At 54.8% G+C, this 26154-nt stretch overlaps 3 protein-coding genes across 6 annotated transcripts; 1 reads left to right on the top strand and 2 right to left on the bottom strand.

Annotated features, from left to right (window-relative positions):
- The first annotated feature begins 628 nt into the window (after positions 1 to 628).
- Positions 629 to 9021, top strand: P2RY4 (pyrimidinergic receptor P2Y4). Of its 2 annotated transcripts, XM_064518468.1 has the most exons (3): positions 637 to 721; positions 5820 to 6551; positions 6908 to 9021. In XM_064518468.1, exons 2-3 carry the CDS (start codon positions 6457 to 6459, stop codon positions 8022 to 8024), a joined length of 1212 nt encoding a protein of 403 aa, XP_064374538.1. In that variant the 5' UTR covers positions 637 to 721; positions 5820 to 6456; the 3' UTR covers positions 8025 to 9021. The 2 variants fall into 2 exon arrangements, with proteins under 2 accessions (XP_064374539.1, XP_064374538.1); XM_064518469.1 differs by lacking the exon at positions 5820 to 6551 and having other exon boundaries at positions 629 to 721.
- A 339-nt stretch (positions 9022 to 9360) lies between these two features.
- On the bottom strand, positions 9361 to 17586 carry LOC112980802 (diacylglycerol O-acyltransferase 2-like). 2 transcript variants are annotated; one of them, XM_064518470.1, is made up of 10 exons: positions 17094 to 17586; positions 15187 to 15550; positions 13746 to 13874; positions 13377 to 13484; positions 12764 to 12834; positions 12288 to 12492; positions 11550 to 11724; positions 11217 to 11419; positions 10889 to 11072; positions 9361 to 9582 (listed from the first exon to the last, which is right to left on the bottom strand). In XM_064518470.1, the coding sequence occupies exons 2-9, from the start codon at positions 15224 to 15226 to the stop codon at positions 10918 to 10920; spliced, it is 1086 nt and encodes a 361-aa protein (XP_064374540.1). In that variant the 5' UTR covers positions 15227 to 15550; positions 17094 to 17586; the 3' UTR covers positions 9361 to 9582; positions 10889 to 10917. The 2 variants fall into 2 exon arrangements, with proteins under 2 accessions (XP_064374540.1, XP_025951751.1); XM_026095966.2 differs by lacking the exon at positions 9361 to 9582 and having other exon boundaries at positions 10408 to 11072.
- A 128-nt stretch (positions 17587 to 17714) lies between these two features.
- IGBP1 (immunoglobulin binding protein 1) lies at positions 17715 to 23648 on the bottom strand. Of its 2 annotated transcripts, none has more exons than XM_026096054.2 (6): positions 23422 to 23648; positions 23021 to 23314; positions 20784 to 20979; positions 19684 to 19769; positions 18512 to 18624; positions 17715 to 18240 (listed from the first exon to the last, which is right to left on the bottom strand). In XM_026096054.2, exons 1-6 carry the CDS (start codon positions 23610 to 23612, stop codon positions 18092 to 18094), a joined length of 1029 nt encoding a protein of 342 aa, XP_025951839.2. In that variant the 5' UTR covers positions 23613 to 23648; the 3' UTR covers positions 17715 to 18091. The 2 variants fall into 2 exon arrangements, with proteins under 2 accessions (XP_025951839.2, XP_025951840.2); XM_026096055.2 differs by having other exon boundaries at positions 17715 to 18246.
- Between the last annotated feature and the right edge of the window lie 2506 nt (positions 23649 to 26154).

Below are 26154 nucleotides of genomic sequence, written 5' to 3' on the forward strand. Positions count from 1 at the left end.
AGCAGTATCCTGGTGGGATGCAGGGTGCCGGGGTGCCAGTGCGGAGCAGCATCCCGGCGGGATGCAGGGTGCCGGTGCGGAGCATCCTCCCGGCGGGATGCAGGGTGCTGGGGTGCCGGTGCGGAGCATCCTCCCGGCGGGATGCAGGGTGCCGGGGTGCCGGTGCGGAGCAGCGTTGGGGACACTATGCCCAGGGTGGCCTCAAGGTGGCAGTGGCCACCTTTGTCCCCAGGAGAGGGCTCGGCCCGTGCAAGCGGGTCACCCCAGGGGTGCAGGGTTGGGGGGCAGCAAGGCGGGAGCCATCCCTGTGCCGGTGCCGGCGTCGGGGCAGCCCCGGCCCCGCTGGTGGGGCAGGACGGGGCGGCCCCGGGGGCCATGTGCCCGGCCTTGGGGGGCGCGAGGGGCTGCGGCATGCGGCCGAGACCCATCGTGGTGGCCCTGGCGGCAACGAGGACGGCGTCCTGGGCCCCACGGCGGGCACAGCCCCACGCCCGCGCCCCACGGCCCCTCTCGCGGTCGGGGGGCCGAGGCGGCGGGCGGCGAGGGGAGCTGGCGGCGGTGGCAGTGGCCTCGGGCGCCTGCCCCCGCCTCCGCCCGCCTCCGGCCCTGCCTCTCCCTGGCACTTTGCTCCCGGAGCCGGGCCCCGGCCCCGCAGAGCGGGAGCGGGAGCGACGCCGCTCGAGGGCCCCGGCCCAGCATGGGCCCCGCTCCGGGACCGCAGGTGAGGTGGCAGCGGCGGGGGCGCGGACGGGGGGCCGCGCGGGCAGGGTGTCGGGGGGCCGACGTCCTCGCCGTCACCCTCGCCCCAGCCGGGCCCGGGCGTTCTCCCTGCCGGCTGCAGGGCCTTCATCCCTCCCCACGCGCTGCCTCCTCCTCCTCCTCTTCCCCCTCTCCCTCGCTCCGAGGGGTCGTCCCCTCCGGAGGTGAGCTGCCCTCCGGCTCTGCCTCGTGCTAGGGCTCCCCGAAGAGGCGGGGGGGGGGGGGTTGGGGAAACCCTGACGAAATGGCAAAATTAGTAAAAAAGACGACCCCAGTGTCACCTCCCACCCCACTGGGAAATGGTGTCACCTCGGAGAGGACCCGCGGGCTTTGGGAGGCACCGGGCAGCACTGAGAGCATCCAGCCCCGGCGAGCCCCGGCTCTGCTGGCATTCCTGCAGGGAAAGCGTCCGGCCCCAGCTCTGCTGGCATTCGCGGGGGAGGAAGCATCGGCTCCGGAGGCAGCGACTTGGCGTTCGCCTTTCGGCTGCAGCTGCACTAGCAGCCGAAGGAAAAAGGGATCAAAACGAAATTAGGTCACACGCCCCTTGTGCCAGGGCTTTGGCTGTGCGAACCACGTGGCGATTAGGGACAAGGGTCCTTGTGCGGGATGTTTTGCATAATTTCCCCTTGTTTTGCAATTTCCCAGCGTTTGGGCGAGAAGCAAAGCCCTGCGTTTCCCGCGCTTCCAGCGGCAGCCGGGTTTGGGGCACCCCTGCCCCAGCGGCTCGGCCGCCCCTCTCCGCGATTCGCTTTTCCGTCGGCGGCTCCCAAAGCGCCGCCCGGCCCTGCCCCGGACACCCGGCACGACGGCGCGGGGCAGCCCGGCGTCCCCCGTGCTCCCGGGGCGGCAGGACCTTTGGCTCCCGAGCGGAGTGCGGCATCGGCACCGCCAGGCTCATTCATTTTATTGGTGCCTTTCCGCCGCCCACGTAAACTCGACACGCGGGAGGCCCGGGAAACGCTGCGGCGCGCCGGGGTCCAGGCGAGCCGCTCCGCGTCCTTTTCCTCCGGGGCTTTTCATCCCCCTGACCAGCTCCCAGGCATCTGGCCGGGACACGGCTGAGATGGAGCTCGGAGCCGTGATGGAGCTCGGAGCCCCGCTGCAGCGGCGCTTCCTCCCTCCGGAAAAAGTCCACACGTGGCCAGGGAAAACGGTGCTGCTGAAGTTACCTAGAAATGGGAACAGGCCCGGCGATGACGTGTCCTCAGCGTGGACTAATGTAAATCAGAGCAGCTTAAACCACTGATTTTGATCATGACTAAGATGAGGAAGCAGGAAACCTCAGCTGTGAAGATTAAGAGTGTCAAATGTAGTCGTCTCACATTTTTGTCTTTCGGTTTTCCTGAAGAAAACTTGCTTAGGAACAGCTAAAAGATGTTGCTAAATATTGACTATGCTCAAGACTTTGTATTTTGGGGTGATAGACACCGCGAACCTATGCTCCCATCTAACAGCCCTCCACCAGGCAGCTACTCAGATGTTTTCTCCCTTTCCTTTTGTCTTTCTCTTTTCTTTTTGGTGTTAGTTTTTTTAAATCCACTGTTTTTTTTCTGTTTTCCTCGTCATCGTTGACCCATGTTTCGTGGAAATTGGCTTTGGTCGCCGAATCCTTCAGCATGTCCGGTCTGGTAGGTCTCGTTTCATGCTCCGTTTATTCAGAGGTTAGAAGAGGCAAACAAATCTCCTGGTTCTTCACATCCTCAGCTGCTGGCCAGACCGGTGCAACAAACCCCAGCGACGACGAGAGTCTGGCTGCACCCGAGACAGAGGTGGCTGCTGCTTTCTTCCCCCCCGAGGGGGTTCCAGGTGCTCAGCCCAGGCCTGGCACAAGCTCAGGGGTTTCAGTGCTTGGATTTTCTTGACAGTCCTGCCAGCAAAAATGTACTGAAAATTTTATTTTGTGATAAATTTAGACCGGTTTAATGGGATGCTGGAAGGTGAGTCTTCCAAGGCGCTGTGTTATACCCAGAGCTAGACTCTCCCTGCAAGCCCAGTCCCTCCTTTCCTGGCTTTGCAGGGGCAGAGCAGCCCAGCAGAGCTCTGTATGTTCTGATGGAGTCAGGAAATTCCCACGGACACCCATCTCGGGCCTGGGATTCCCAGCATCTCCCCTTATTTCTGTTCTGAAACTTGCTCTGACATGGCCTTGTGCTGCAGCATTAGGAAAACCGCAGCTGAAGGACATCATGTAATAGTGACTTCCTCATGATCCTGCTCTGCCTGGGGGGTGAAGCCACCTTTCAGGTGCAGACACCTGGAGCAGCAGGGTTTTCCCAGGAGGAACGCGTCACCAGGTCCCTTAAAGGCAGGTGAACTGATGGGTTGATGTCTTTTCTGGAAGGTAGCTCAGTAACTGGATCCACTCTGCAAAGGCCTTCCCCTGTGTGCGTCTCCCTGCCCTTTCTCTAAGGACACGGCTGTCAAAAAGATTCATAGACCCAACTTCAGACTCGACGTGGCTGGGGCTGGGGAATGGGGACCAAGGCCTGCAGCTGGGGTGGGAAGCTGAGCAGACGCCGGTGCGAGGAAGGCTTGAGCACAGATGGGGTATGTGCACGCTCGGTCCGAACCGCAGCTGGGTGGTACAGGCACCGCTTTGATCCCACTGAGCCGCTCCCTGTTCCCTGTTCTCTCCAGAGTATTCGCTGCTCTGCCGCACAGCCACTGCTCAGCTTTGCCGTGCGGGCTCTGGTGGGGATGGCTTTGCTGGCAGAAAGAGTCCGAATCTTATTACTTTCTCAGGCCTTGCGTCTTGCCAGCTACGTGCTTATCAGCTGGTGTTTATCTGTGAATCGTGGTAATCGTCTGAGATGGTCTTGCACAAAGGATGGAAGTGGTAGAGAAGAATAGGCAACTGCATTTCGTTATTAACTCCCTGGCACGCCAGCTTTCTATCCAGGGCTCGTTCTTCTTACCCAAGCTGAGAACATACAATGTTCCACAGTCTTCGTGGGTGAAGCAGCATTATTTGCTCATTTCTCCAGGACAATGAATAACTGTATAGTTGAAGTTGGGAAAAAATATCCAGGCTAGATCTGGTCAGAGACTGCCTGAAATAAGCTTATTAGAAAGGAGGCTCTGCCAGCAGCTTTGCAGCTGAGCAAGCTCCTCAGTCCTCACTACACCGATGGTGCAATTTCGGTCTTCCTCCACTTCCTTACAGGCGTGTCTGGGCAGCAGAGCAGCTGTCCAGGCTCAAGTCAGGATAACACCGTAAAACACACCCAAGAATGCCAAGGGAGCTGGACACACCACCCCAAAACAGCCCGGGGCTGGGGGATCTTCTCAGCTCCCAGACATGTGGAAACTTCTGCCCTGCACATATCTGAAATGTGGCTGATGGACACGGCCCAGGGACGAGACCTGGTGAAACTGGCTAAACTAAGTGGCAGAGACCGTTTGATTCTTGATAGCCCCAGTGCCCTGGGACCTCTCAGATGGGTGTTTTAACCACGTAGGTGAGGGCGACCTGGGTGTACCCTCCTCACAGGATGCCCCACGTCCCCTTCAGCGGGATGCTGGCGTTGCCCAGCAGCTCCTGGTGCTGCAGCCCGTGCTGGCAGCAAAGACAGGCCACTTCCCAAATCCCTGCCACCGTCCTCTCCCAGCACCTGGGATTTCCGTGGAGGTGTTTCTGCAAGGCTGTCCAAGCCAAGATTGCAAGACACAGCTGGTACCAGAGCCCAGAGGCTGCTAGGGTTTCCCATGAGCTGGTTTTATCTCCTGTTTCCGGGGGAATTGACTGAGTTTCCTTTGTTAATGTTTGATCTGGACCTGCCTGTTGCTCTCTGAACTCATCTCTGTAATAAAGCTGTGAAGCAATCTGCACTTTCTGTAACTGGAAAGCAATTGCAGAGTGTTTGATTTGGGGCTGAGGCTCCAGCTCAGCCCAGAACTCAAACAAATGGTGCAGAGCGTGTGTAGCCGCGGAGGCTGGCCCGGCACGGACACCCTCCTGTCTCTCAGCCCGTCTGCCTGCTGATTAATTTATGATCATGACAACTGTAAATCTAGGAATGCCAATCTATCCAGGCAAGGCTCTGCAGAGCAAAGTGACAAAATGGATCAAATCTGACCTGACCCTGGGGCCATGAATGAAAGGGATAAATGGGCCATGAGGAAGAGGCAATCAAGGGAGGAGAGCAGAAGACAATGCAGCCTTCAACCTCGTATCACTGAAACCAGCATCCCATCGGCGTGTGTCATCTCCCCGGACCTGGAGTCCTCCTCTGTCCTAACTTCATCTCCCGGATGAGCCCTGAACCAGCACAAACCGAATGCACACTGCGCAACCCCTGCTGTGAGATGCAGCATTCAGATGCACCCTCAGCTCTCCCTACAGCACGGCAGAAGCCAACTCCTGCTCCCGCTTCAGATTTCCCTGGTTACTCATCTAAGGACACCATGGACCCTAGTCACTTGCCCCCAGAACGGGGAGATGGTGTTGAGCCTGCCCAGAGTCAGTCTTCGTCCTTTCCAGCACCACTGTGTACAGAAGCACCAGCCTCAGGTTACACGTGCAGCCTGCCTTTCCTGGCTCTCCAAATAAGCCCTTGCTTTTGGTTATGTTTAAAACTCCAGGATTCGATGCAGCCCACCGCGAAAATGCAGCTTAGCCTGTGTAACTGGCCAGGCCCTATTACTTTTGAATCTTCTGAAATATTACCAGCAATAGCTTTATATTTTCCCCTTGACCTTTGGTAGATGCCACTGGCCCAGGAGCAAATCTTTACTGGACCCCTATAGATGCACATGCATGAGATAAGAATATATGGCTTTACAATTACGTTTTTTTGAGCATCTCTAATTATGGTTTTAACCTACCAGGTGGAAATAAAAATGGCATATCTAGTGAGAGCACAAAATGCAGTTAAAATGTTCTGGTGTTGTGTCCTTGCTTAAGGTATGACTTTGGCCTGCTGTTAGCAAAGCTGCAGAAGCACTGGCTGGCACCAAGCTTGTGCACCGGGCCAAAGCCAGAATATACAAATTGCCCAATTGGACTTGCAGCAGCTGACAGCTAAAAGAGGATTGTTTTTTTTTTTTTTTTACTCCAGTTTGCTGCTCTTTTACCCTCCATCATTGTGGGGCCAACTGTTGAGTTGCCTCTGTCCACCCTGCCTGTGGCTTCTCCGTCTGCTGCCTTGGCCGATGGAAGCAGCTGCTCTGGAAGTGCTTTGCAAGGAAGCAAGGCAATCTTGGAAGAACTGAGATGCTGAAACGCTTCTGAGACCCAAGGCTTTGTAGGATGTGACAACTGTGGTAGAAGCTCCCTCTTTCTTCTGGAGAAGTGGACTCTGAACTTCAGACATCTTGAGATGCAGATGCAATCATTTTATAGTTTGCCCCCACATTTCACCCTGGGGATTAATTTGCCAGGACGATGAGACTCCCAGTCTTTGATCCTAACAATGTGCAACGGGGAGATGTCCTGCCTGGCTTGTGAACTTGCACTCTCTTGGGCTGGGACTTGGCTCTGTCGCAGCTCCTCTCTGCACCGCTTAGATCACCGCTCTCCTATTGAGAACACCCGGCAGCCGGAGGCCCCTCACTGTCCAGGGACACGCTCTCCCAGAGGCTCCTTTAACAGCCCCCAAGGATTTCTGCAGGCCATAACATCCCCCAGACAAGCCTTTCTTCTCCTCCAGCCTTTCTTCTGTCAAGGACCCCCCCGGGACGAGCAGCATTGTCAGGATGGTGCCAATTAGACTGAGCTGGTTTCCAGCGGCTGTGCTGGCACCGAGCAGGGGGTTGCTGTGGCTCACAAAGGTTTCTTTGTCGGCGGCACGGTGGGTTTGCTGGCCCGGCGGCTGGGGCCCGGCGTGGCGGGGGGGGACGCAGGCCTTGCTGTCTGAGGCGTGCTTCCCGGGCTCTCATGCAGCGCTGGTGTCGCTGCGCGGTGCTCAAAGGGATGATTAACGGGTGTCGTTGTGGGGGCTCCGAAGGGGAGGATTTGTCAAGCCTTTCTTGGCCGAGTGCAAGGCCCAAATGTGAGAGCTGAGAAAAAACAGAATCATCAAAGTGGCTGGACCTCCTGGAGGGGGGGGGGGGGGGGGAATCTGGCATCTTTGGCTCCCTTCCACTCTTTGTGCCTGACAATGGTTGCGATCGACAACTAATGTGTTTTTATTTACTGCTCTTCTAGATCTGGCTTTGTGAACATGGCCACTTCAGCGAGGACATCCCCAGTTGCCCTGTGGACACCAACGCCCGCTTCCTGGCTGGTAGGGAACACCACCGCTGCGGCAGAAGAAAAGTGTGTGTTCAACGAGGAGTTCAAGTTCATCCTGCTACCCATCTCCTACGCGTTCGTGTTTGTGGTGGGGCTGCTGCTCAATTCTTGGGCCTTGTGGATTTTCGTCTCCAGGATGAGGCCATGGAATGCCACCACGACCTACATGTTTAACCTGGCTGTCTCTGACACCCTCTACGTGCTCTCCCTCCCCACCTTGGTCTACTACTATGCTGACCGCAACAACTGGCCGTTTGGGGAAGGGCTCTGCAAGATAGTGCGCTTCCTTTTCTACGCGAACCTCTACAGCAGCATCCTTTTCCTCACGTGTATCAGTGTCCACCGCTACATGGGCATCTGTCACCCTATCCGCTCCCTGAAGTGGGCGAAGACCAAGCATGCGCGCCTCGTTTGCACGGGTGTGTGGCTTGTCGTCACTGTCTGCCTCATCCCCAACCTCGTCTTTGTTACCATCAGCTCCAGTGACAACAGCACCATTTGCCACGACACCACCAAGCCCAAGGACTTCGATCACTATGTGCACTACAGCTCCTCCATCATGGCTCTCCTCTTCGGGGTGCCCTTCATGGTCATTGTCGTGTGCTACTGCCTGATGGCCAAGAAGCTTTGCAAATCCAGCTTCTCCAGCCCCAGCCCCCGAATGCCCTCCTACAAGAAGCGCTCCATCAAGATGATCATCATCGTGCTCACCGTCTTCGCGATCTGCTTTGTGCCTTTCCACATCACCCGGACCCTCTACTACACCTCCCGCTACTTCCAAGCGGACTGCCGGACCCTCAACATCATCAACTTCACCTACAAGATCACGCGGCCCCTGGCCAGCATCAACAGCTGCCTCGACCCCATTTTGTACTTCATGGCTGGGGACAAGTACCGGGGCAGGCTGCGCCGGGGGGCAGCCCAGAGGCCCCACCCGGGGCCCCAGTCTGCCCTGGCCCTGGTGTCCAGCTCCAAGGAGGAGGCCATGGGCAGCAGCCGTGCCACCACCTACCGCATCCGCGACGCCTGAGGGAAAGGGACAACGCGGAGGCAGAGGAGGGGGCCGAGAGCCTGTCGAGGGGGAGCCGGTGGGGTTGCAGCGTTGGTGTCATCCCTAGTCTCTCTGACTTACACCCTCCCGGTGCTCTGGTGTCCTCTACATCCCCGAACCCTTTCCCCTTGCCCTGCCCCTGCCCAGGGTCAGCCTCTGCCTCGGAGCCGGGACTGAAGCAGAGCCCTACAAGTCTGGGGGAGGAAGGATAGGTCTGCAGCAACATGCAGAAGGCAGAACTGGACTAGATAAGGGCGATGAGGAGCTCTCAGCGCATTTTGGGTGCGGTTGGTGTGTGGGGTCTAAAGCTAGGCAATGCTGAGGTCCCCCTTCCCACCAGGTCCAGGGGCCTGCAGACCTGGCCGATGCCCATGCCCAGGATCTTGCCTGAGCTTCACCCGAATGCTGCTTGCACAGGGGAGAGGGAAGTGGGAGCTGAACCGTCCATCTGTCCATGCTCCTTTTGCAGGGTAAATCTTGTAGATGAACCACTTGCCTTGCTTCCTTCAGTGCCCCAAGAACGGCGCGTGGGAGCTGGTCCACCGAAGCCGGGACACAGCCGTGCGAGTGGGGCCCTGCCACCGTGGCAAGCGGGAAGGGCGTGGGACAGGGATGGATGAGCAGCAGGGCGCCCGGCTGACAGCTGTGGCATCCTGCGTGCGTTACAGAGGCTGTTAGAGATGTTCCTGTCACAATATTGTCCTTGGGTGAGGCAAGGGAGTGACCCACTGTGGGGCTGGTGATGCCTGCAGCACCATCGTCCCCGTGCCCAGCTCGGGCAGTGACGGGGAAGCACTTGTTGCTAACCAGCCCACCAATAAAGTGTATTTTCTTTCTCTAAGCCCAGGCCTATTTCTCCCCATATCAGAAGAAATAAATATCAGGTGGTCACATCAGACCACTTGCAAGGGGATGTTGCAGGAAAGGGGGAGCCCACATAGCACTTTTTCCTCCTTCTCCCTTCCCCGTGCAGTATGCCCCATTACTTAAATGATCTTTAAAGGACATTAAAAATCTCTTTGATCTCCAAAGAGCCGTTGGCACAAGCCAAGCCACTCCCTGAGTCTTTACGAGCCGTTCCCATCAAACGAGAGCAGCTCATGCCCAGCCGCAGCCTTGGCCGCGGCACAGAGCGCCTTGCCCGGCAGCGCGGTCTCGTCCGCGCAGGCACTGCCGTTGCAGCCCCACGCCAGGCTCCCCCCACTCGCTTACAGCCTGGGCCAGCAGAGATCCCGCTTTTAGACTGCACATTTTTTGCTGGGAACGGATCCGGCCTGGGAAAGTGTTTCTGAGCGCGGAGGAAAGCTTTCTCCAGCTTTCTTCATGCTCATAACATCGTCTTATCCGACACCGATGCTGACAGAGGCTTGTGTGCCACGTTAACGTTAGCGTTGCAATGGATTTCAAGAACGAGGCATTTGGAGCGGTGAAATACCAAGGTGACGAGTGATGGGAGGTTAATGAGTCCTCAGGAATCTGTTCTTTATGGGTGTTTGCTTTCTAAATGTTTACCCAGATCTGCTGTTTAACTGAGCGCCTGCGTAAAGAAGAGCAGGCCAGAGATGATTATCAGCGTTATTGACTTTCCCCCACCGGCCCATCAAGGATGGCATGTCCCACTTCCTGGGGGACAGGGATGGGGCAGGGCTTGGTCACCATCCGAGGGGCCACCTGCACCAGGAGGGTCATGATGCCTCACGCACCGCCTGCCCCAGGTGGGACCCGGTGCGAGTGCCCCAGCCAAGCCCCGCGCCCCGGTGCACCCCGAGACCTGCAAACGGGCCGGGAGCGAAGCCTCAGGAGCCGCGTGCGTGGGCCGCGGGGGCTGCCCGGCCCCCGTTCCCTCCCTCCCCACCACAACCAGGCAAATCTGGGGGTTGTAAGTCTGTATTGGGTGCAGAACCAGTCACGGTGGTGGGGAAGGCTCATCGCCTGGGGCCACAACCGGCCCCGTCCCTCCAGTAGGGTAACGTGGTCTTAGGTTTCGTAGAGGCCAGTTGAATACGTCCCAAGGCCTGAGATTCCCACCCCATCCCCGCGGGAGACCTCTCTCCAGCCCACACCTCGCACCGACGGAGGGCTGCCCCTAAGAGCTGCTCTCCTTAGCCATTTTCCCTCTTCCTCCTCCTCACTGCACCGGGTCTCCTGCTCGTCGTGGGAGGGAGCACGCCTGGTCCAGCACCGAGTTTGCCCATTCCCTCCTCCCCCTTGCCAAAACACCTTCGTCTGACGGGATGAGACTGTGGAAAGGCCACCGATGCACCCGGCTGCATAAACCCTGTTTGCCAAGGTAAACATCGCGGTGCGAGCCGTCATGCTCAAAAACCTTGGCTGAAAATACTCCCTGGAAGGGACCACCTCCCCCTTGCCCCACGGTGCTGCCGCGGCCTGACGTGCCACCAGCGCGGCCCGGGGGGACATCGCTGCCTCCCGCGCTGCAGCCCCACGAGCCCCCGTCCCGCGGGAACCGCTGCCAGACCACGGAGCAGCGGGGAGGCGGCTGCTCGCCCCGGCGATACCCCGGGGGCCCTCTGCCAGTTTTCCCCTCCCTTCCCCTGGTTTCTCCTTTCCTCCCATGCAACCCCTCCATTCTCCTTTCCTCGCTCTGCCTTTTTCCGTCGTCTTCCTTTCTTAAGCTGCCGTGGAGGAGCGCGGGCTGGAGCGGAGATGGCAAGGTAAGGAGGCAAGGGGCAGCGGTGGTGCCCGGCGCACGGGAAGGGTCTCCGGGGCCGGGGGGTGCCCGCGAGCGCGGGGCCCGTCCTTCCGTGCCCGCCTGAGGGGCGGGCTGAAATCCCCACCCGCAAGAGCCGGCCGCCCTTGCGAGTCAGGACTTGGCCGCCCACCTCGGCCCGCGGCCTCCGCCCGGCCTCGCTCAGGCGATCCGCAGCTCGTCCGTCTCCGACAGCCCGTACTTGGTCTTGTTCTCGTTGAAGAGCTTGAGCAGGGAGCGGACGTACATCTCGTGGTAGAGGTCCACCGTCTCGCGGCTCGGGTCCTCGATCTTGGGCACCGTCACGGGCTCCCCCACTGCCGGAGCCGGCGCGAGGGAGGCCCGTGAGCCCGCGATGAGCCGCTGCCGGCCGCGGTGCCGGATCTCCCCCCGCGCACCATCCCGCCCTCCCGGCATGCGGCGAAGCCAGGGAAAGGGTCTGCCGGCACGGAGATGCTCACCGACAGTCGTGATGGGCCTGGGGTAGGGCAGAAAGCCCCGGGACTGGATGGAGGTGATGCCCCGGCCGTAGAAGACGACGGGGGCGAAGCCCATCATCTTCTGGAAGCGCTGCTGGACGCTCCTCATCCAGCCGCCCTCCTTGAAAACCACCTGCCGGAAGAGGTCGTTCTCGCCGAAGGAGAAGGAGGGCACCAGGTACGCGCTGCGGAGGAGAGGCGTTGCCACCGGACCGGGCGCCCGCAGCACCCCGGGGCCGCGAGGACCGCGCAGCGTCCCCTCGCCCGCGGGCAGGAGCGGCCCTGTCCCTCGCCGCGGCCGCCCGCCCGGCTCACCCGTGCTCCAGGGCCATGCGCACGAAGCCCTTGCGGTTCTTCAGGATTAAGGTGGTGACTCCCGGCTGGCAGGAGAGCGACTCGGCCGCGCCGCCGATGACGATGGCCACGGCGTTCCCGGTGCCGTTCTTGGACAGGAGGTACCCTATGGCCTGGCGCGTCACGGGGCACAGGCCTGGGGAGCAGAGCAGGGAGTTGCAACGGAGACGGCGGAGAGGCGCCTGCCCAGGGGGGAGCTGCATTTTGGGGGGGCTGAGCCACGTCTGGGGTGGGATGACAGGCAGCAGAAAGCCTCCCCGCACTCGGGGTGTAGACGGCACGTCCCGGCACCAAAGCGGGAGTGGGCTGGGCTGGCACCGAGCACCTGCCCAGCGGTGACCCAGGCCGTGCTGCCCCGTGGGTGCAGCCCTTCCTCGAGCCGGCCCGCGTGGGGCAAGGGCAAGGGCAAGGGCAAGGGCAAGGGCAAGGGCAAGGGCAAGGGCAAGGGCAAGGGCAAGGGCAAGGGCAAGGGCAAGGGCAAGGGCAAGGGCAAGGGCAAGGGCAAGGGCAAGGGCCTCCCTGCACAGCCCCAGGCGTGGGGCAGAGCTGGGGGAGCAGGGCAGGAGCGGGGCAGGCAGGGACAGCCACCCCCGGCCCTTGGGACACCCAGTTTAAGCCAGAGAAGAGGAGGGGACCAGAGCAGGATGAGCCCCCCGGGGGGTCCCCAGGGCGGCTGGCAGTGGCCCCCGGCACGCTCACCCCCGCTCATCAGGTACTCCCTGAAGACGGGCAGGCGGAAGTTGCCGGCCAGGGTGGTCAGGAAGGGTCTGATGCCGGGGAACATCTCCGAGAAGCCCGTCGACCCCGTGATGAAGTTGCAGAAGGCCCCGACGCAGAGGATGCCGTGGGGGTGCGAGCCGATGATGTAGTTGTGGCTTGGCGACAGGTCGTGGGTCTTCACCAGCTGCAGGAGCCGGGGGGATCAGAGGCCACCAGCCCGGCCACGACGGAGCTGCCGGCCGGCCGCCACGGAGCTGGGAGCAGACCACCACCCTGCACCGGGCCGTGAGCCCCCCCTTCCCAGCCCAGCTCCTCCACCTCTGCTTTTCTGGGAGGTGGGAGATGGTTCCCGCTGGAGCTGCTCCACAGGGAGCTGGGCTTGCACCAGGGCGTGGGGGGGTCTGCTGGGCGCAGGCGGCACGAACGCCCTGGCCCCCTGCCCGCCCATGGCTTACCTGGACCGGGAAATAGTCCCGAAAGTGCTTCCACACGGGCCATTTCCGCAAGCACGTCAGCCTCCGCCCGCCTGCAAACACACACCCACGGGGGTAAGTAAATCCGCTCCGGGGGTCTTGCTAAACAGCTTGCAGCGCATCCCTCTTTTCTACCTAGATGAAATTTCTGGACAGAAGATGGGCCCCTTGCAGTGGTGGAAAGGTCGTTCGTTGCAGAAGGGGCTGATCGGGGAGGAGAAGACCACAGGAGCAAACAGGACATGGCACGCTCAATCCAATGTGCTGGGATGGGACCCTGTGGTGCATCTGCTCCCGACCAATATCCCTAGACTTACCTTCACCGCAAGTGCAATTAGCTATTCACATGGGTCCCTGCCCAAAATCCAGCAAGCTACACGTGCAGATCGATGCAAAGGCTTTGACATACCCAGCAGCACAAATTACCCCATCCCCTTCCCCTCCTTTCTGCGTTGGTCCCACCACCACGTCCCAGGCGACCCAGAGGTAATTCAGTGACAGGCGGAGAAAAGCGAAACCCCACATTTCCTGGGGGACGTCTCTGTGCTGCCACAAAGACGCAGGAAACGGAGCTGTGAGCTGTGTCCATCCGTACCTTTCTCCGGCGTGTCCCAGTCAAAGATGATCCAGGCCAGATACAGGGCGGAAATGGGCCAGAAGCTGGTGAACACCAGGTAGATGAGCAGAAGCAGACTGACCACCCCTGCGGGAGCCGGGGAGAAGGGGTGAGCGTGCGGCCAGCTCGCGACATCCCGTCCTCAGAGCCACCAGCACCTGGGCACCACTTTCCCATATTCCAATAAAACCCAGCAAACAGCGGGGTTAAGGACAAGAGTGTTTTTCCTAAGCGGGATGGGATAAAGCCTCCACCGAATCCCAGCTGGAGGCAACGTAAAGCGCGGACGGAAACCGCCCCATCCACGGGAGCATCGTCCCCTCGCGCCCTCGGCGCGGCCCCACTCACCCAGGAGAAGGAAGCTGAGGACCCACTGGAGGACGGCGAGGAGCTGCAGCCACGCGCGGATGTCCCGCTGCGAGGGCCACGGTGCCGTGAGCAGGGTGCGGAGGGCGGCCTGGACGCTGGCACGACTCCCTGCAAAGCACGGACACCCGCTGGCCCCCGGCTCCCTCCCACGCGCTGCGACAGCCCCGACCCACCTCCCTCCGGCCACGGGGCCCGAAACGGAGCGAAGCCCGAGGTCGCGCCCCAGCGGTGGCTGTCCCCGGCGGCGGCGGTCCCCGGCGGTGGCCCTCGCTGCTTCGTTGCCCGCCACCTCCCCCTTTCTCCTCCCCGGCCCGCCGACCTTGGTGAACCATTAACCGTCCCAGAGCGGGCCGGGAGCCAGGATCCAAACTCCACGCGCGTCCCCGTCCCCTCCTCCCCGGCACCAGCCCGCCGCGCTTGTCTTGCCGGCCAAAGGTCCACCGCGGGCTGAGGCCACCCGCCTTGGCCGCCACCACCACCACGGGCTCTTTGGCCGTGCGGCTGCAAAATAACCCCAAACCCAAGTGCCGGCCAAACAGAGACCCCTCTACGGAGAGACCCACCACGCTCTCCTGGCCTGGGAGGACCCAGAAGGACGTTCAAGTTGGAGAAAAACCACCGAAACCCAGATTTAGGCCAGGCCAGGATGATGGAGGTTCACCTCTTTCCAGTTCAATCCAAACCAGGAGTGGGACAATTGAAATAACTTAAACGCTGGAGCCATCACCAGCGTTGAAGAATTATTTTTCCTCTCCCTACGCCCCTGAGCAATTTGCTGTGCTTTAAACAATCCCTCCTGCCTGTCCCTGACACGTGCCCCATGACATATTCCCAGAAATCTTAGAGCCCTTGGAGCCCTGTGGTTTTCAACTTTCCAAATCCCAATGTTTTTCCAGTGAAGACACAAGAGCTCTGCCTAGTAATTTGTGCCTACCAAAAAGTTGCTTTTTTTAGTTACTTTTTATAACCGTCCCCCAGAAGCACTTCATGAATTTCCAGACCACAGAATGAAAACCATCAGCTGAGTAATGGACAAACCCCAGTGGCTCTGCTCACGCCCACGCAGGTCTCCGTCCTGTGCAACAGGGACTTTTCTGAAGGCAACCCACCAGAAATTTGACCTCCGCAGCTCGGAAGCAGCAACGAAACATGAAGGAGAATTTGCTCTGCTTCGTAGCATTTTGCAGGAGTAACATTATCTAACACATCGCCAGTATTAATTTAAGAAATTTCATTCCTGTTGAGCAACTTTATGTTTTCTTCTCGTGCTGCTAACCCCAAATTGCTCCGAACACCTCCCTTTCCCCTAAGCAGTCTACAGCAAATAGACAATAGCGACAACAAACATTAATTGCCTGACTAGATACTCGCAACTCCACAGCATTAGAAACCATTCAAACACGCTTTGGAAATTTCTTACCACTACGATTTTGGGAATAGGCTGCAATAATTGTTTTCATGGTGGCAAGAAGTTCTGCTCCAGACTCTGGTTCTGCAGGTTAAAAGGCAAGTTTGGAAATACCGGACTGAGATTGTGTATCCAGCTACTTTAACTGCACCAGCTGATCCAGGATAAACTGTCCACTGCGGAGGGGAGTGGATGGGCTCCGGCCTCAGCCTGCAGCGTGAGGAGCGAAGCTGGTGCTCCTCAGGGGGAGAAGGAGGTTGTGCTGAGCGTCGAGGAGCTGCTTTCATAAAGGGTGGTGTGCTCTTCCTCCAAAGTGCACAATTACCACAACTCTTCATCGCTACCGGAGGTCACTGAGCAGGTGCTGCCATCCCCCCTGCGGGAAATGGTACCGTCCACACTTTGGGTATTTCACAAACCGCTGTCATGCCTTACTGGTGTGACTCCCCCCGGGGCTGCCTGCAGCCGTCATCCCCAAGTCTCCTGCTCTGAGCTACAGGAATGCACTTTGCCAGGTGGATCCCGACCATTAGCCCCACTGTCAAACACAAAATCCCATCCTTTTCCATGGCCACAGTCCAGCGGAGGAGAAAGCACGCTGCCTGAGACCAGGAGAGGCACCAAAGCCAGCGAGCTGGCACCGTTTCCCTAATGTTCTTGAGACTGTGGCTGTTTTTTCCCTTTCACCCTTCTCCCTCTGAGGCTGCTGGAAGTGATAGGAAAGGAGACTGAATGTGAAGCCTAATTCCTTGTTGTTTCAACTCAAGGCTGATCCACCCAGGCAAAAATTTTCCACATTCTGTGCTAGAATAAGATCAAAAATTAATGCTTATGAGAAGATAATCATCTTTGAGGATAACTGGTGAACAGTGATCAGGCATATGGCTATGGCCCGCTGGACCACGAATACTGAAGTAGTGCTCACAGAGGATGGGAGACCCAAAGTATTTTTCTGCTTAGAAAAATCTGCATCAAGCTTCCCTGGATCCTACTGTGAAGGTTGGAGGAGGGTTAGGGTGTGAGACCATCTTCAGGAATTCATTGGAATAGCCTTAATGTAGGGATTCTGGCTCTGGCTGGAATTACAGCTCATCGAAACACTAGCACAGAAGGCTGAAAGGAGGATTGGGTGTAGCTAAATCAAACAACTTTAGGCAAGATTCCCTTGCAAACGCACACAGGAAAAAAAAAAAGCCAACAAACAAACCAGAAGTAGCACAGAAGTATCACCGAGACGTGGCTCCAGGCTAACAATGACAGGAGTAGTAACGATCTGCAGGATCTAATTCACTAGAACTAATTCTCAGATCTACCTTTCCAGAAGTAATCAGTAAGAGCAGGAAAGGCATAAATCCATGCATAAGATTGCAGGAGTGTTAGAGCAAAACACGTTTCAGAGGAGAGATCTGAAGCCCACAAAAATCCACAGACAAAAATCTGTTAAGTTATAGAGATTTGAAACCTAAAAAAAGGGGTATAATAGATCCATTGCAAGCCACGGCTTCACAAATGTGGATTAGCTAAGAGAAGTCGAGATTGCTTCATACTGCTAAGAATAAAACATCTGAACTCCAGCGCAGCCTAGCTGGTCCCTGACCTGTGCCTGAGTCATGTTAACATGAAGGAAAAAATGATAGACCCTCGCTAAATCATCATCCCTAAAGATAAGGAAAAAGCCTGCAGATGAAAACCCCTGACTGAATTTCAAAAGTCAGACAGTAAATACCTTGTGGCCTGCTCTGGATAACACACATGACCACATTAGCAGCTGCCACAGGAATTAGGCTTTGTTTTTTACCTGACATTTGTAACATAGCTTCCATTAGCAGAATGTCGCTTTAGAACAACCTCAGAATGACAGATGTTCACCGTGCCAGGCGAGCCCAGAATTTCCAGCAGCGTTCTTTCAGGTTTCTTACCCAGCAATGCTACTTCCGTGATCCAGGTCAGTGCTAGGTATGGCAGAACAGTCATGACCTCTCTTCTCTGTCAGTTCAGGATTATTACCAACAGCTATTTAAGCCACCTTTAGAGGAATCCAGTCAAGGTTTTCGCCACTACAGGGCTATTCTGTAAGTAGATTTCAAAGCACACCGGCAGTCAGTGCACTACTCCTCTTTTGAACATTGCACAATTTCTCCCAGCGTTAGCCCTAGGACACTAGGTTGGTTGAGCATGCACACAGAATTGATATTATGTATAGTATACTATGTTGTAGCCACAAAATCTCCCTATTAAACTAAGTGGAAGGATAAACGTTTCTATTATGGCATTTGTACTATGTGTATTATCAACACTTCACAACACAGCCCTTGAAATACCTGATCTACTTAACACACAAAAATCCAAAACACTTTTGTCTGCCACTTAGGGAAGAATGAAGGGATGAGACTGTGGAAAGGCCGCCAATACACCTGGCTGCATAAGGCCCATTTGACAAGGTAAATATTGCAGTGCAAGCTGTCATGCTCAAAAGTCTTGACTGAAAATACTCCCTGGAAGAGCCTAGGACAAATAGCAAGGGATTTTACACCAAGAACTAGTCAGGACAAGAGATTTTATTTTGTTTAAAATATAGAGGAAAAATAAATACATCCACCAACAATACAAAGAGCTGTTTTCAAATTCATATACTTTCAAGGACTTCCTCTGACTGGGAGAACAGAGGTAGTCCAATCCCTCAGAAAGAGCTCCACTTGACAAGAGCTCCTGTGTTATCACTGCACATGACAAGTGCACTCTCAGTCTGACATGTACGTAAACCAAAACAAACTGTCCTGTTCACTCCTCGGACCCCGATGACTCCCAGAGAAGTCAAGGATACCTCTGCGTATGTACAGTGCATTTGCTCCTACATCTCCAGGACATAGGCATTCTTACGGGATTTCCAAGCCCTACTCTTTCTGCAGCTGGAGCGTCAGCCCATATTCTGTCGGTTGCCATAGCCTCTTGGGTGTGTATCTTTCCAGTCATCCCAGTTCCGAGCTTTCTGAAGAGCTTCCTCGTCATCCTCTTCCTCTTTTTTCTCCTGCTGCTTCTTCTGCAGTTCTTCATCAGCTACACCTGCTATAGCTCAAGCATAAAAGTGAGGGGCAGTAAGGCAGTGGAAGATCACTAGCCCAGTTCTCAGAATAGAAGTCCATCTGGGAGCCAGTACAGACAGAAAGCAGGAATTAACAACCAACAGCAACCTAGCACTCACAGCCTAATAGGGAAAGTTTGTTCTCACTCTTCATCAGTCAGTGGGTGTTTTGTACCTTGAACATACCCCCGTTCACTCTTCCCCTCGCAATGGTTCCCAAACTCTCTATGCCAAATTTTACTTTCCACTCCATACCTGGTGTTCTCTGAGGGACGCTCTGACCAGGCATGACTCCTTGCCTTCTGCGCTGTTCATACCAATCATCGACTGTCATAGTAGGCACGCCAGGATATCCAGCACCAAACACTCTATGGGGAAAAAAAGTCAGGGAATGCACTTTATGTACCCTTATTAACTAACAGAAGCAGAAAACAATACAGAGAAATACTCTGTACTCCGATCTGTACTGTAATAGAAGACATTCTGTCATGGATAGTTTGGGAACAGATGTATTTCTAGGGTCTGGGCCTTCAGCAACAGGCTTGCCAGTAACCTAGCCATAACAGAATTTAAACAGTTCATCCAGTAAGTTTAGAGAGATAAAGACTGTTCTATTCCAAAGGCCTTGAACCACTTCTTCTATTCAAAGGAGAAAGCTCTCTGCTAGCTTAACTTGCCAAGCAGGCCACTAGGAACTGAATTAGGCACTGCTTAGCTAGATATATTGAAGGCTCAGGACAAGTTATGTCAAAAGCATGACAAGAAACCTTGTTTCTATCCCATTTTGTGCTTTAGCTGCCATATTCTTTAGAAGAATCTGACAGTGCCACAAAGTGTTAAGATCTTGATCCCCTAGGGAGAGCCTTACAGTCAGAAACTGTAAATAACAGGCATACCGTGACTGACAAATCTCTGGTTGGTATCAGATCTTCCCAGCCACTAAGATCACTTATTTGAATTCACTGAAATCTTCTAGAGTGCAACATTAGATTAACAGACACCACATGTGCTTTTCACTACCAGGCTCTTAAAGAGTGAAGAACAATCCTGTTATACCATACAGAGGTTCAGAGGGTGAGATAAGCCTTGCCTCTCCACAGCTAACTAAAGAGCAAGCACATCGTCTAAAAACTAACACGGTTGTATTTGCCTCCTACAGTCTTCTCTCCTGCTACTCCAACAGGAGGAAACAGCATTAACAAAGGATTAACAAAGACACTGCAGCATGCTGTAAACAAAAGAAATTACAGAGAAGGTGGAGGAAATAAATTAGGAGCTTCTGCCATCCCCTGCCCCAGATGTACAAAACATGCCACACTTCTTAAGAATAACCATTGGTTTTCTGCATTTGAAAGAATATCCTAGGGTTGATATGACAACAGAGCACTGCATCATACTGTGTCTAAATAATCAGAAAAACAACATACTTAGCCTGAGCAGCATCCCGGGTAAGAATGAAAGGTTTCAATGGAGCCCTGACTTGCCGAGAAGTACCGTGTGGTGGTGCTGAAGACTGAAGTTGCAAACAATAGTCAAAAGATAATCACGTAGATGGCAGCCCCCTTCTTTCCTTTCCAACCCAAACAAGTTATTAAAGGTCTTGCACATGAGAAATGCCTCTGCTGTCAGAGCAACATCCTGAGACGGACAAATCAGGCCCTAATCCAGTTTAAATCATGAACTCCATCTGTGAGCTTCTACAAATCACTTCTATTTGTGTGTTTGTTATACCAGTTCTGATCAAAGCACAAAGCTGACAGAGCTGAACCAGATCAGCTCAGACGGAAGCATGAAGTGTAGCTTATTTTTTCCAGGGATCAAACAGTACTTTCTGCAGCAAGCAGAATCATCATTCACAATGAGGTTATTATCTGGGCACTACAGAAAAGCAGACTTCTACAGTGCCAGATAATGAACTGCACAGATAAGTCACACCAAAAAAACTAGGCTATGGCACATTTATGCACGTTATGAATTTTTAATTCCAGACAGACATTTAGGTGAGCAGCACAAAGCCCAGAAACACTAGCCTGCACAAGATTTGAAAGTTCATGAGAAGCTTCAATCATTCAGAACAAGCATTTCTGGAATGTTTTGACATTTTCTAAACTAGAACTGCATGCTGGGGGCAGGGGAACAAAACAACCCAAGGTTCTTATTTTTAAAAATCCACTTAGTTCTTTAGTGTTAAGGGACTGGCACAATCAAGCAAAGCGAAGAAAAGCCCCTGCACACAGAACAGACCAGCTTTGATATTCAATGCTCTAGTATTTCACAAGCTCTGACTGTCTAGGACATGTGGTGGCACCAGACAGTGACTAATCCAAAAAACCAGACCACCACTGATTCGGAATTAAACCAAAACCCATCCGTTGAGGTCATATGTGAGCTAGATTTTAATCCAGAACTTCACAGAATAAAACTTACAAAACTCTGCCTCTGAGGTTCATTTACTCACAACAGTGTCCATCATCAGGTCTGAGTATCCACAGACCACAGGACCTGCAGTTTAAAAGAGATCTCGTACCTGTTTTATTGTACCTCTGCTCCTCAAAATGACCATTTCTTGGTCAATACTCTCAACTTCCTCAAGGCTGATGTTGATCCATTTCTGGGTTTGCAGGATGTAAAATTCTCGCATCTGATCCTCATCTGCTTGCCCACTCTCCACAAAGGTTCTCATAGAGGCCAGTCGGTTCTCCAGTTCCTTCTTCTGCTTATATCTAGCTCACAGAGAATGAAATGAGATCATTAAGTAACCCTTCTCTGGCATAACCCAGATACTGTGCTTTCTAAAAATAAACAACTTGCTATTTCTTGAAATTCATTCAAACTCAGTTAAAGAGCTACCTGCTGCCCCAATCCCCTTTTAACCGCTTTTTACAGAGGTGCCAGTTGGTGACCAGTGCTCATCAGGGTAAGCAAATCCCAGACATTCATAGAGCTCCCCATATCTTAGAAAAAATTCCCTGTGAAAGCAATTCCCATTCATTTAACAGAGTAACATTCCTGCAATGGCTCACAGAAAAATTTCCATTATGAAGAGGACCATTGGCAGCACCAGATCATACTGGCAGTTAGTTGCTGGTGACCTCTAAAGTGTAAGCACAACGGTATCCACCCACTTCAATTAGAAACACCTGAGTGAGGATTTAAGTTTTTTAACACAGGAAAAATACAGAAATCAGAAAGGATTCGCTTTACTTGCAAAAGCTTTCAAAATGCAGTCATATACAAACATACAGTGCTAATATCTTTTCCTCACATCTCTCCCATCACTTTCATCTGTCCACTCAAGTTTAGACTTGACTTTGGATCTTTGTTACTTTTTATAGAATGTTTTAACACCATGTCAGGTATTTAAGAAGAGAATGGTGTACAGAAAGGGAAGTTTACTGTTGCAATTTAAAGTAGCTCCTGACTGTTAAGAGTAGTTAAAATAAGGCAGTTAAAATGCCTTTTCTCCCCCCCCCCCTTTTTTTTTGTGTGTGTGCTAGGAGGTCAGCAAACCTAAAACGTTAAGCCTCCCAGGTAAAATTAGGAAAACCTGGCAAGGCTAATCTGCTGGAAGAAAAGGAATTAAGTTCTTCAGCTCCTTCACTGAGATAACCAACACAATATCTATTCTGAACTGTCTCTACACTACATGAAGATATCAAAAAGCTGCTTATAAGGCAGATTAATTCATGAAGAGTTCTGGTCTGCAGAAAACTAAAACTATGTTAAAAAAACACCTGCGATAGGAATTGGAAAAGTGTTTTAGTTATTGGAGGTGTGCGTGTGTGGGGGGGAAATCAGCCTAAATAATACATTTTGTCTAAATGATTGTGTCCAACTTCCTTTCGAGTGAGAAATGAACAGTAAAAACAAAGGACTAGAGAATGACAGGAGCTGAAAGGAGCAGCAGCCTGGAAGAGTCCTGCAGCAGGGCATGTTTGCTTCAGCTTTGAAGCAGGTTTGCTTCAGCTGGCCTGCTGCAACGCTGGCCTGCTCCCCAGGCTGCAGGGCACCGGTGCGCCACACTCATGTACGGCGTGGAGAGCGAGGGCAAGGCAGCCAGGATGACACAGGTCTGGACTAGACACAGGCCTCCTTAAGAAAAGGCGTTCATACAGTCTACAGTTTTTCCTGAAAGCAAATATAATTGCGACTCCTCACCTTGCAGCCAGATCGAGTAACGACCTGCTTCCAGCCAAGCTCACAGCTCCGGTTTTGGGTGGATGATGCCCTGCGCAGCTGCGCTCGCAGGATCACCCACAGCTCTGAGAGGGCCAACACCCATCCCATGTCGCAAAGGCTTTGCTGTGCTGACCCAGACGTCTCCAGCTTGGCCTCCTACCCCAAAGCAGTCATATTCAGACAGCTTTCTAGAGTAGGAAGCACATTTTGCCTTTGCGCAAGGTAAGCACTTTTTGAGCCCAGCTGGGGCCTTTCAGGGCTGCTACAGTAAGCAATGACTTTATTATCAAAAGCCCCAGAGTAAAGCATGAGGAAGAGGCTTCATATCTCTTAGCTAAAGATCTATCGATAAATTCATTGGTAAAAAAAATTCCAGTGTGCAGCTTTACGCAGTTAGCGGTGACTAAGGAACCAATAACGAAGAAAGCTCGTACAATACTTACTGGAAGACTGGAAACCCAAGACGTGCCTCTCCCCGCCGTGACAAAACACAAGACTATTAGGCGGTGCGTGGCAGCGTTTTAAGACAGAGCGAACCTGGTGACGAGGACGGCTATTCCCGAGGCCCCGCACGGCCGGACCTACCTCTCGATCTTGGCCTGCCGGGCCGACGCCATGGCCACCAGCCCGCCCGGGGCAGCGGGGGGCGGCGGGCTGCCGGCGGGGCCGGGCGCCGGCGCGGCGGCGGGCAGGGCGAAGCTGCCCAGGCCGTAGCTCTTGCAGAGCCGCAGGAAGCGGCAGAAGTGGCCGCGGGCGCTTTCCAGGTGCTCCAGCCGCCGGCTCGGGTTCACCTGCCGCAGCGTCAGGGCCCCCAGCAGCGCGGGCAGCAGCAGGTAGCGCAGGTCGGCCGACGCGATCTCCTCCAGGTCCTCGTTCTCGCTGCGGGACGAGAGAGGCGAGCCCGTCCCGCACCCGCGTCCGCACCCGCCGCGGGCCCGGCCCGGTCTCGGGGGGCCCCGCGCGGCGCAGCCCGCCTCGCCCCTCACCTGAACAGGTCCAGCTGCGCCACCATGGCGGCCGCCTGCTGCAGGGCGTCCAGCCCCCGCCGCACCTTGTCCTGCACGGCCGGGGCCGCCGAGGACGGCTCGGTGCCGGCCTCCACCTCCTCCCACAGCCGCCAGCCCGTCGCCAGCAGCTCCGCCAGCCGCGGCGCCTCCGCCCCGGCCCCCTCCGCCATCTTGGGCCGGGAGCGCAGTCGTTGCCGCCGCGCCGCTTCCGGGCCCGCCCCCGGCCGCCATCTTAGTGGCGGCGCCGAGCCCCGCCGCAGCGGCCGTGCCGCCATCTTGGTAGGGGCAGCGCGGGCGCCGATGTCGGAGCGGGGCGCCATGTGGGGAGGGGAGCGGAGAGGGGCGGCGCGGAGCAGCGGCCGCGGCCGGCCTGGTGGGGGGCTCCGTGAGGCGGGGGGAGCCCCGTGAGGCGGGGGGGGTCCCGGGCTGCCACCCTGGGGGCCAGGGCGTCGAGCAGCCACCTTCAACCGCAGTGCAGCCCCCCAAAATCGAGGCTGCGCGCCCGCCTCAGGGAGTCGGCGTCGCCTCGCCCTCACGCAGACCCGTCGCTTGCAAAATCCATCCTGCCCATCCCCGTCCAGCTCACCAGCTCCTCAAATACCGCACGCACCGAGGTGTTAAACCGCTCCTGGCAACGTGGGTCCTACCGAACAAGTGAAAATGATGATAATGGGAGAAATTGTCAGAAAAGGTGCTTTCTCCCTGCTCGGAAATTGATCGAGAATGGCAAAAAGGCAATTGCCATGTTAAAATAGCATAGTGTTTGTGAAACAACATCTATGCTAAACAAATCACTTCAAAATTGGGCTCTTATGAGAATAGAGAGCCCAAAGAATACAAAGAAGACAGGTTATGTGAGAAATTAAATTGGAAGGGACACAGTGAAGTTGAAGATGCAGCCAGCCACTTTTCCTTTAGCTCTGCCGATTCGGCTCTCACCATTACCAGTCATACTGATTTTAATACGACACGTAGTTACACCAGTTAAGGTTGTCGCCATAGCGGCGTTCTGGATCACAACAGAAAATAAGACCTGGTCCAGCTCTCCACAACTTGCAGCGTCTGTAGACAAGGTGACGCACCGTGGGACGAGGGTTGCAAGGCACCAGCAGAGCAACCTGCGTCCGGCAGCAAGCGGCATGTTAATAACACAGTGCTCAGGGAGGAACAGGGAGAGAAAGGGAGCTGGACAGTGCCTTTAGTTATGAAGAGAGAAGCTGAAGGCAGGGCAGAAGAGAGCAGATGACGAAGAGTGCAGCCAAGGTGCCCCAGTGACCAGGAGGCAGAAGGGCATCAAACAGTTGATCGATCCAGGGCAGGGCAATACCACTCCTAAGGCCATCCTCAAATGTCAGCACTCTGCTTGCATGGACTGAGCTGCCATGGAGGACATCACCCCTTTGAAAGACATTGTATTTCTGTTCTCCTTTTAAAGTAAAACACGCTGTTGTACCTGTCTGAAGCAGTGATTCACGTCTTTGGCCATAAGAGGTTCTTCAACAGTGGGGCTACCCTCCCTTGGCCAGGTATAGAGCAATGTCTCACGTTCAGTGTGCTCAAGCAGATGAGCCATGAATATAAAGAGACTTTACAGAGGAAAACGGCAGAAGTTTGTTGCTGTTGGACTACTCTGGTTTTCCCTTCCAACGGATGCTTTTGCTCATGAGCTGTCTTACTTTAAGTGTATCCACATATATAACAGCAGTTCCTCATTGTTTTAGGCGCTGGGTTTTTTTTGTAGATAGCTTTAAATACAAGCTCACTAGAGTTCTTCATCCTAAACCAAGAGGACCTGGATTTCTGAAAACTTGTGTCACTACCTCCCTTTTGACTTTTGCTCCAATACTTGAATATTATTGATTTGGTGTGGTTTTTTTTTTTTTAATATTGTGGGTCTCTTTCCATTAATCTTACCAGAAGAAAAATGCAGTGCAAGGTTGGCATTTGTCTGCATAACATAATATGGTGCTATGCAGCACCAGCCAAGCTGTAATCAAATTCTTCAGCTCTGGAACCATAAGCTTTATATCAGTATGATCAATATTGTCCTGACGAGCACATCGGAAGATCAGGCTAGTTAGCCATTCTGCATCTAAACTCTCTGCTAGCTTTTCTGCATGATGCTCAGCTCCCGTCTCCCAGCGCAGCGGTTTGCGTGGCGGTGGCCTGCACATTTCTGTGCGGCGAAGGTGTTGGTGTGTGCCTGGGTGTGTTTTATCTGTGCGGCTGCACCAGAGGGAGCTAAGTCATTGCTAGCAGCCGGGCCCTGCAAGCCCTCCCTGAAGGCCACCTGAAGTCACAGCAGCTGTGGCAAGGCTGTCCCAGGCAAACGTACAGGTCATCACAGATGGACATACAGGTTTTGCCCTGGGTACTAGAGCAGTTGTTAGCTCTGTGGTGGCAGGTACTGTGTGTGGTCCTCTCCTACTCTTGGAAGAGTCAGGATGACATTAAGCCGCAGAGCACTGAGGCCAGTGCCACAGCTGGGATTCACTAGCGGCTCATACTGGACTGCACTCTTACTGCCTAGCATGGGATCTAAATCTGACAGGCAGTCCAGACAACGCAATGCACAGCATGTCAATACATACAGGCAGTGCAGTATTTTATAAGTGCAATGCCTCCCGTTTCTTCTGGGTTTTTTTTTGAAACAAAAGTAAGACAAAAAGCTTTTCATGTTTCCTTGCTTTTAGCTCCCAAGTCCTTTCTTAC

The sequence above is a fragment of the Dromaius novaehollandiae genome, chromosome 11 (assembly GCF_036370855.1).
Source record: "Dromaius novaehollandiae isolate bDroNov1 chromosome 11, bDroNov1.hap1, whole genome shotgun sequence".
NCBI lineage: Eukaryota > Metazoa > Chordata > Aves > Casuariiformes > Dromaiidae > Dromaius > Dromaius novaehollandiae.

What these genes read in the sequence shown, in the direction of transcription:
- P2RY4 (XM_064518468.1), top strand. Translation starts at nt 6,457, where the DNA reads ATGGTGCCAATTAGACTGAGCTGGTTTCCAGCGGCTGTGCTGGCACCG. An exon ending in GTTTCTTTGTCGGCGGCACG is followed by an intron (nt 6,552 to 6,907) that starts GTGGGTTTGCTG and finishes CTGCTCTTCTAG; the next exon opens with ATCTGGCTTTGTGAACATGG.
- LOC112980802 (XM_064518470.1), bottom strand. Translation starts at nt 15,226, where the DNA reads ATGAAAACAATTATTGCAGCCTATTCCCAAAATCGTAGTG. An exon ending in CGCATGGCCCTGGAGCACGG is followed by an intron (nt 11,420 to 11,549) that starts GTGAGCCGGGCG and finishes TCTCCTCCGCAG; the next exon opens with CGCGTACCTGGTGCCCTCCT. An exon ending in CAGGCCCATCACGACTGTCG is followed by an intron (nt 11,073 to 11,216) that starts GTGAGCATCTCC and finishes CGGCTCCGGCAG; the next exon opens with TGGGGGAGCCCGTGACGGTG.
- IGBP1 (XM_026096055.2), bottom strand. Translation starts at nt 23,612, where the DNA reads ATGGCGGAGGGGGCCGGGGCGGAGGCGCCGCGGCTGGCGGAGCTGCTG. An exon ending in CGGGATGCTGCTCAGGCTAA is followed by an intron (nt 18,625 to 19,683) that starts GTATGTTGTTTT and finishes TTTTCCCCATAG; the next exon opens with AGTGTTTGGTGCTGGATATC. An exon ending in CGTCCCTCAGAGAACACCAG is followed by an intron (nt 18,247 to 18,511) that starts GTATGGAGTGGA and finishes TTTATGCTTGAG; the next exon opens with CTATAGCAGGTGTAGCTGAT.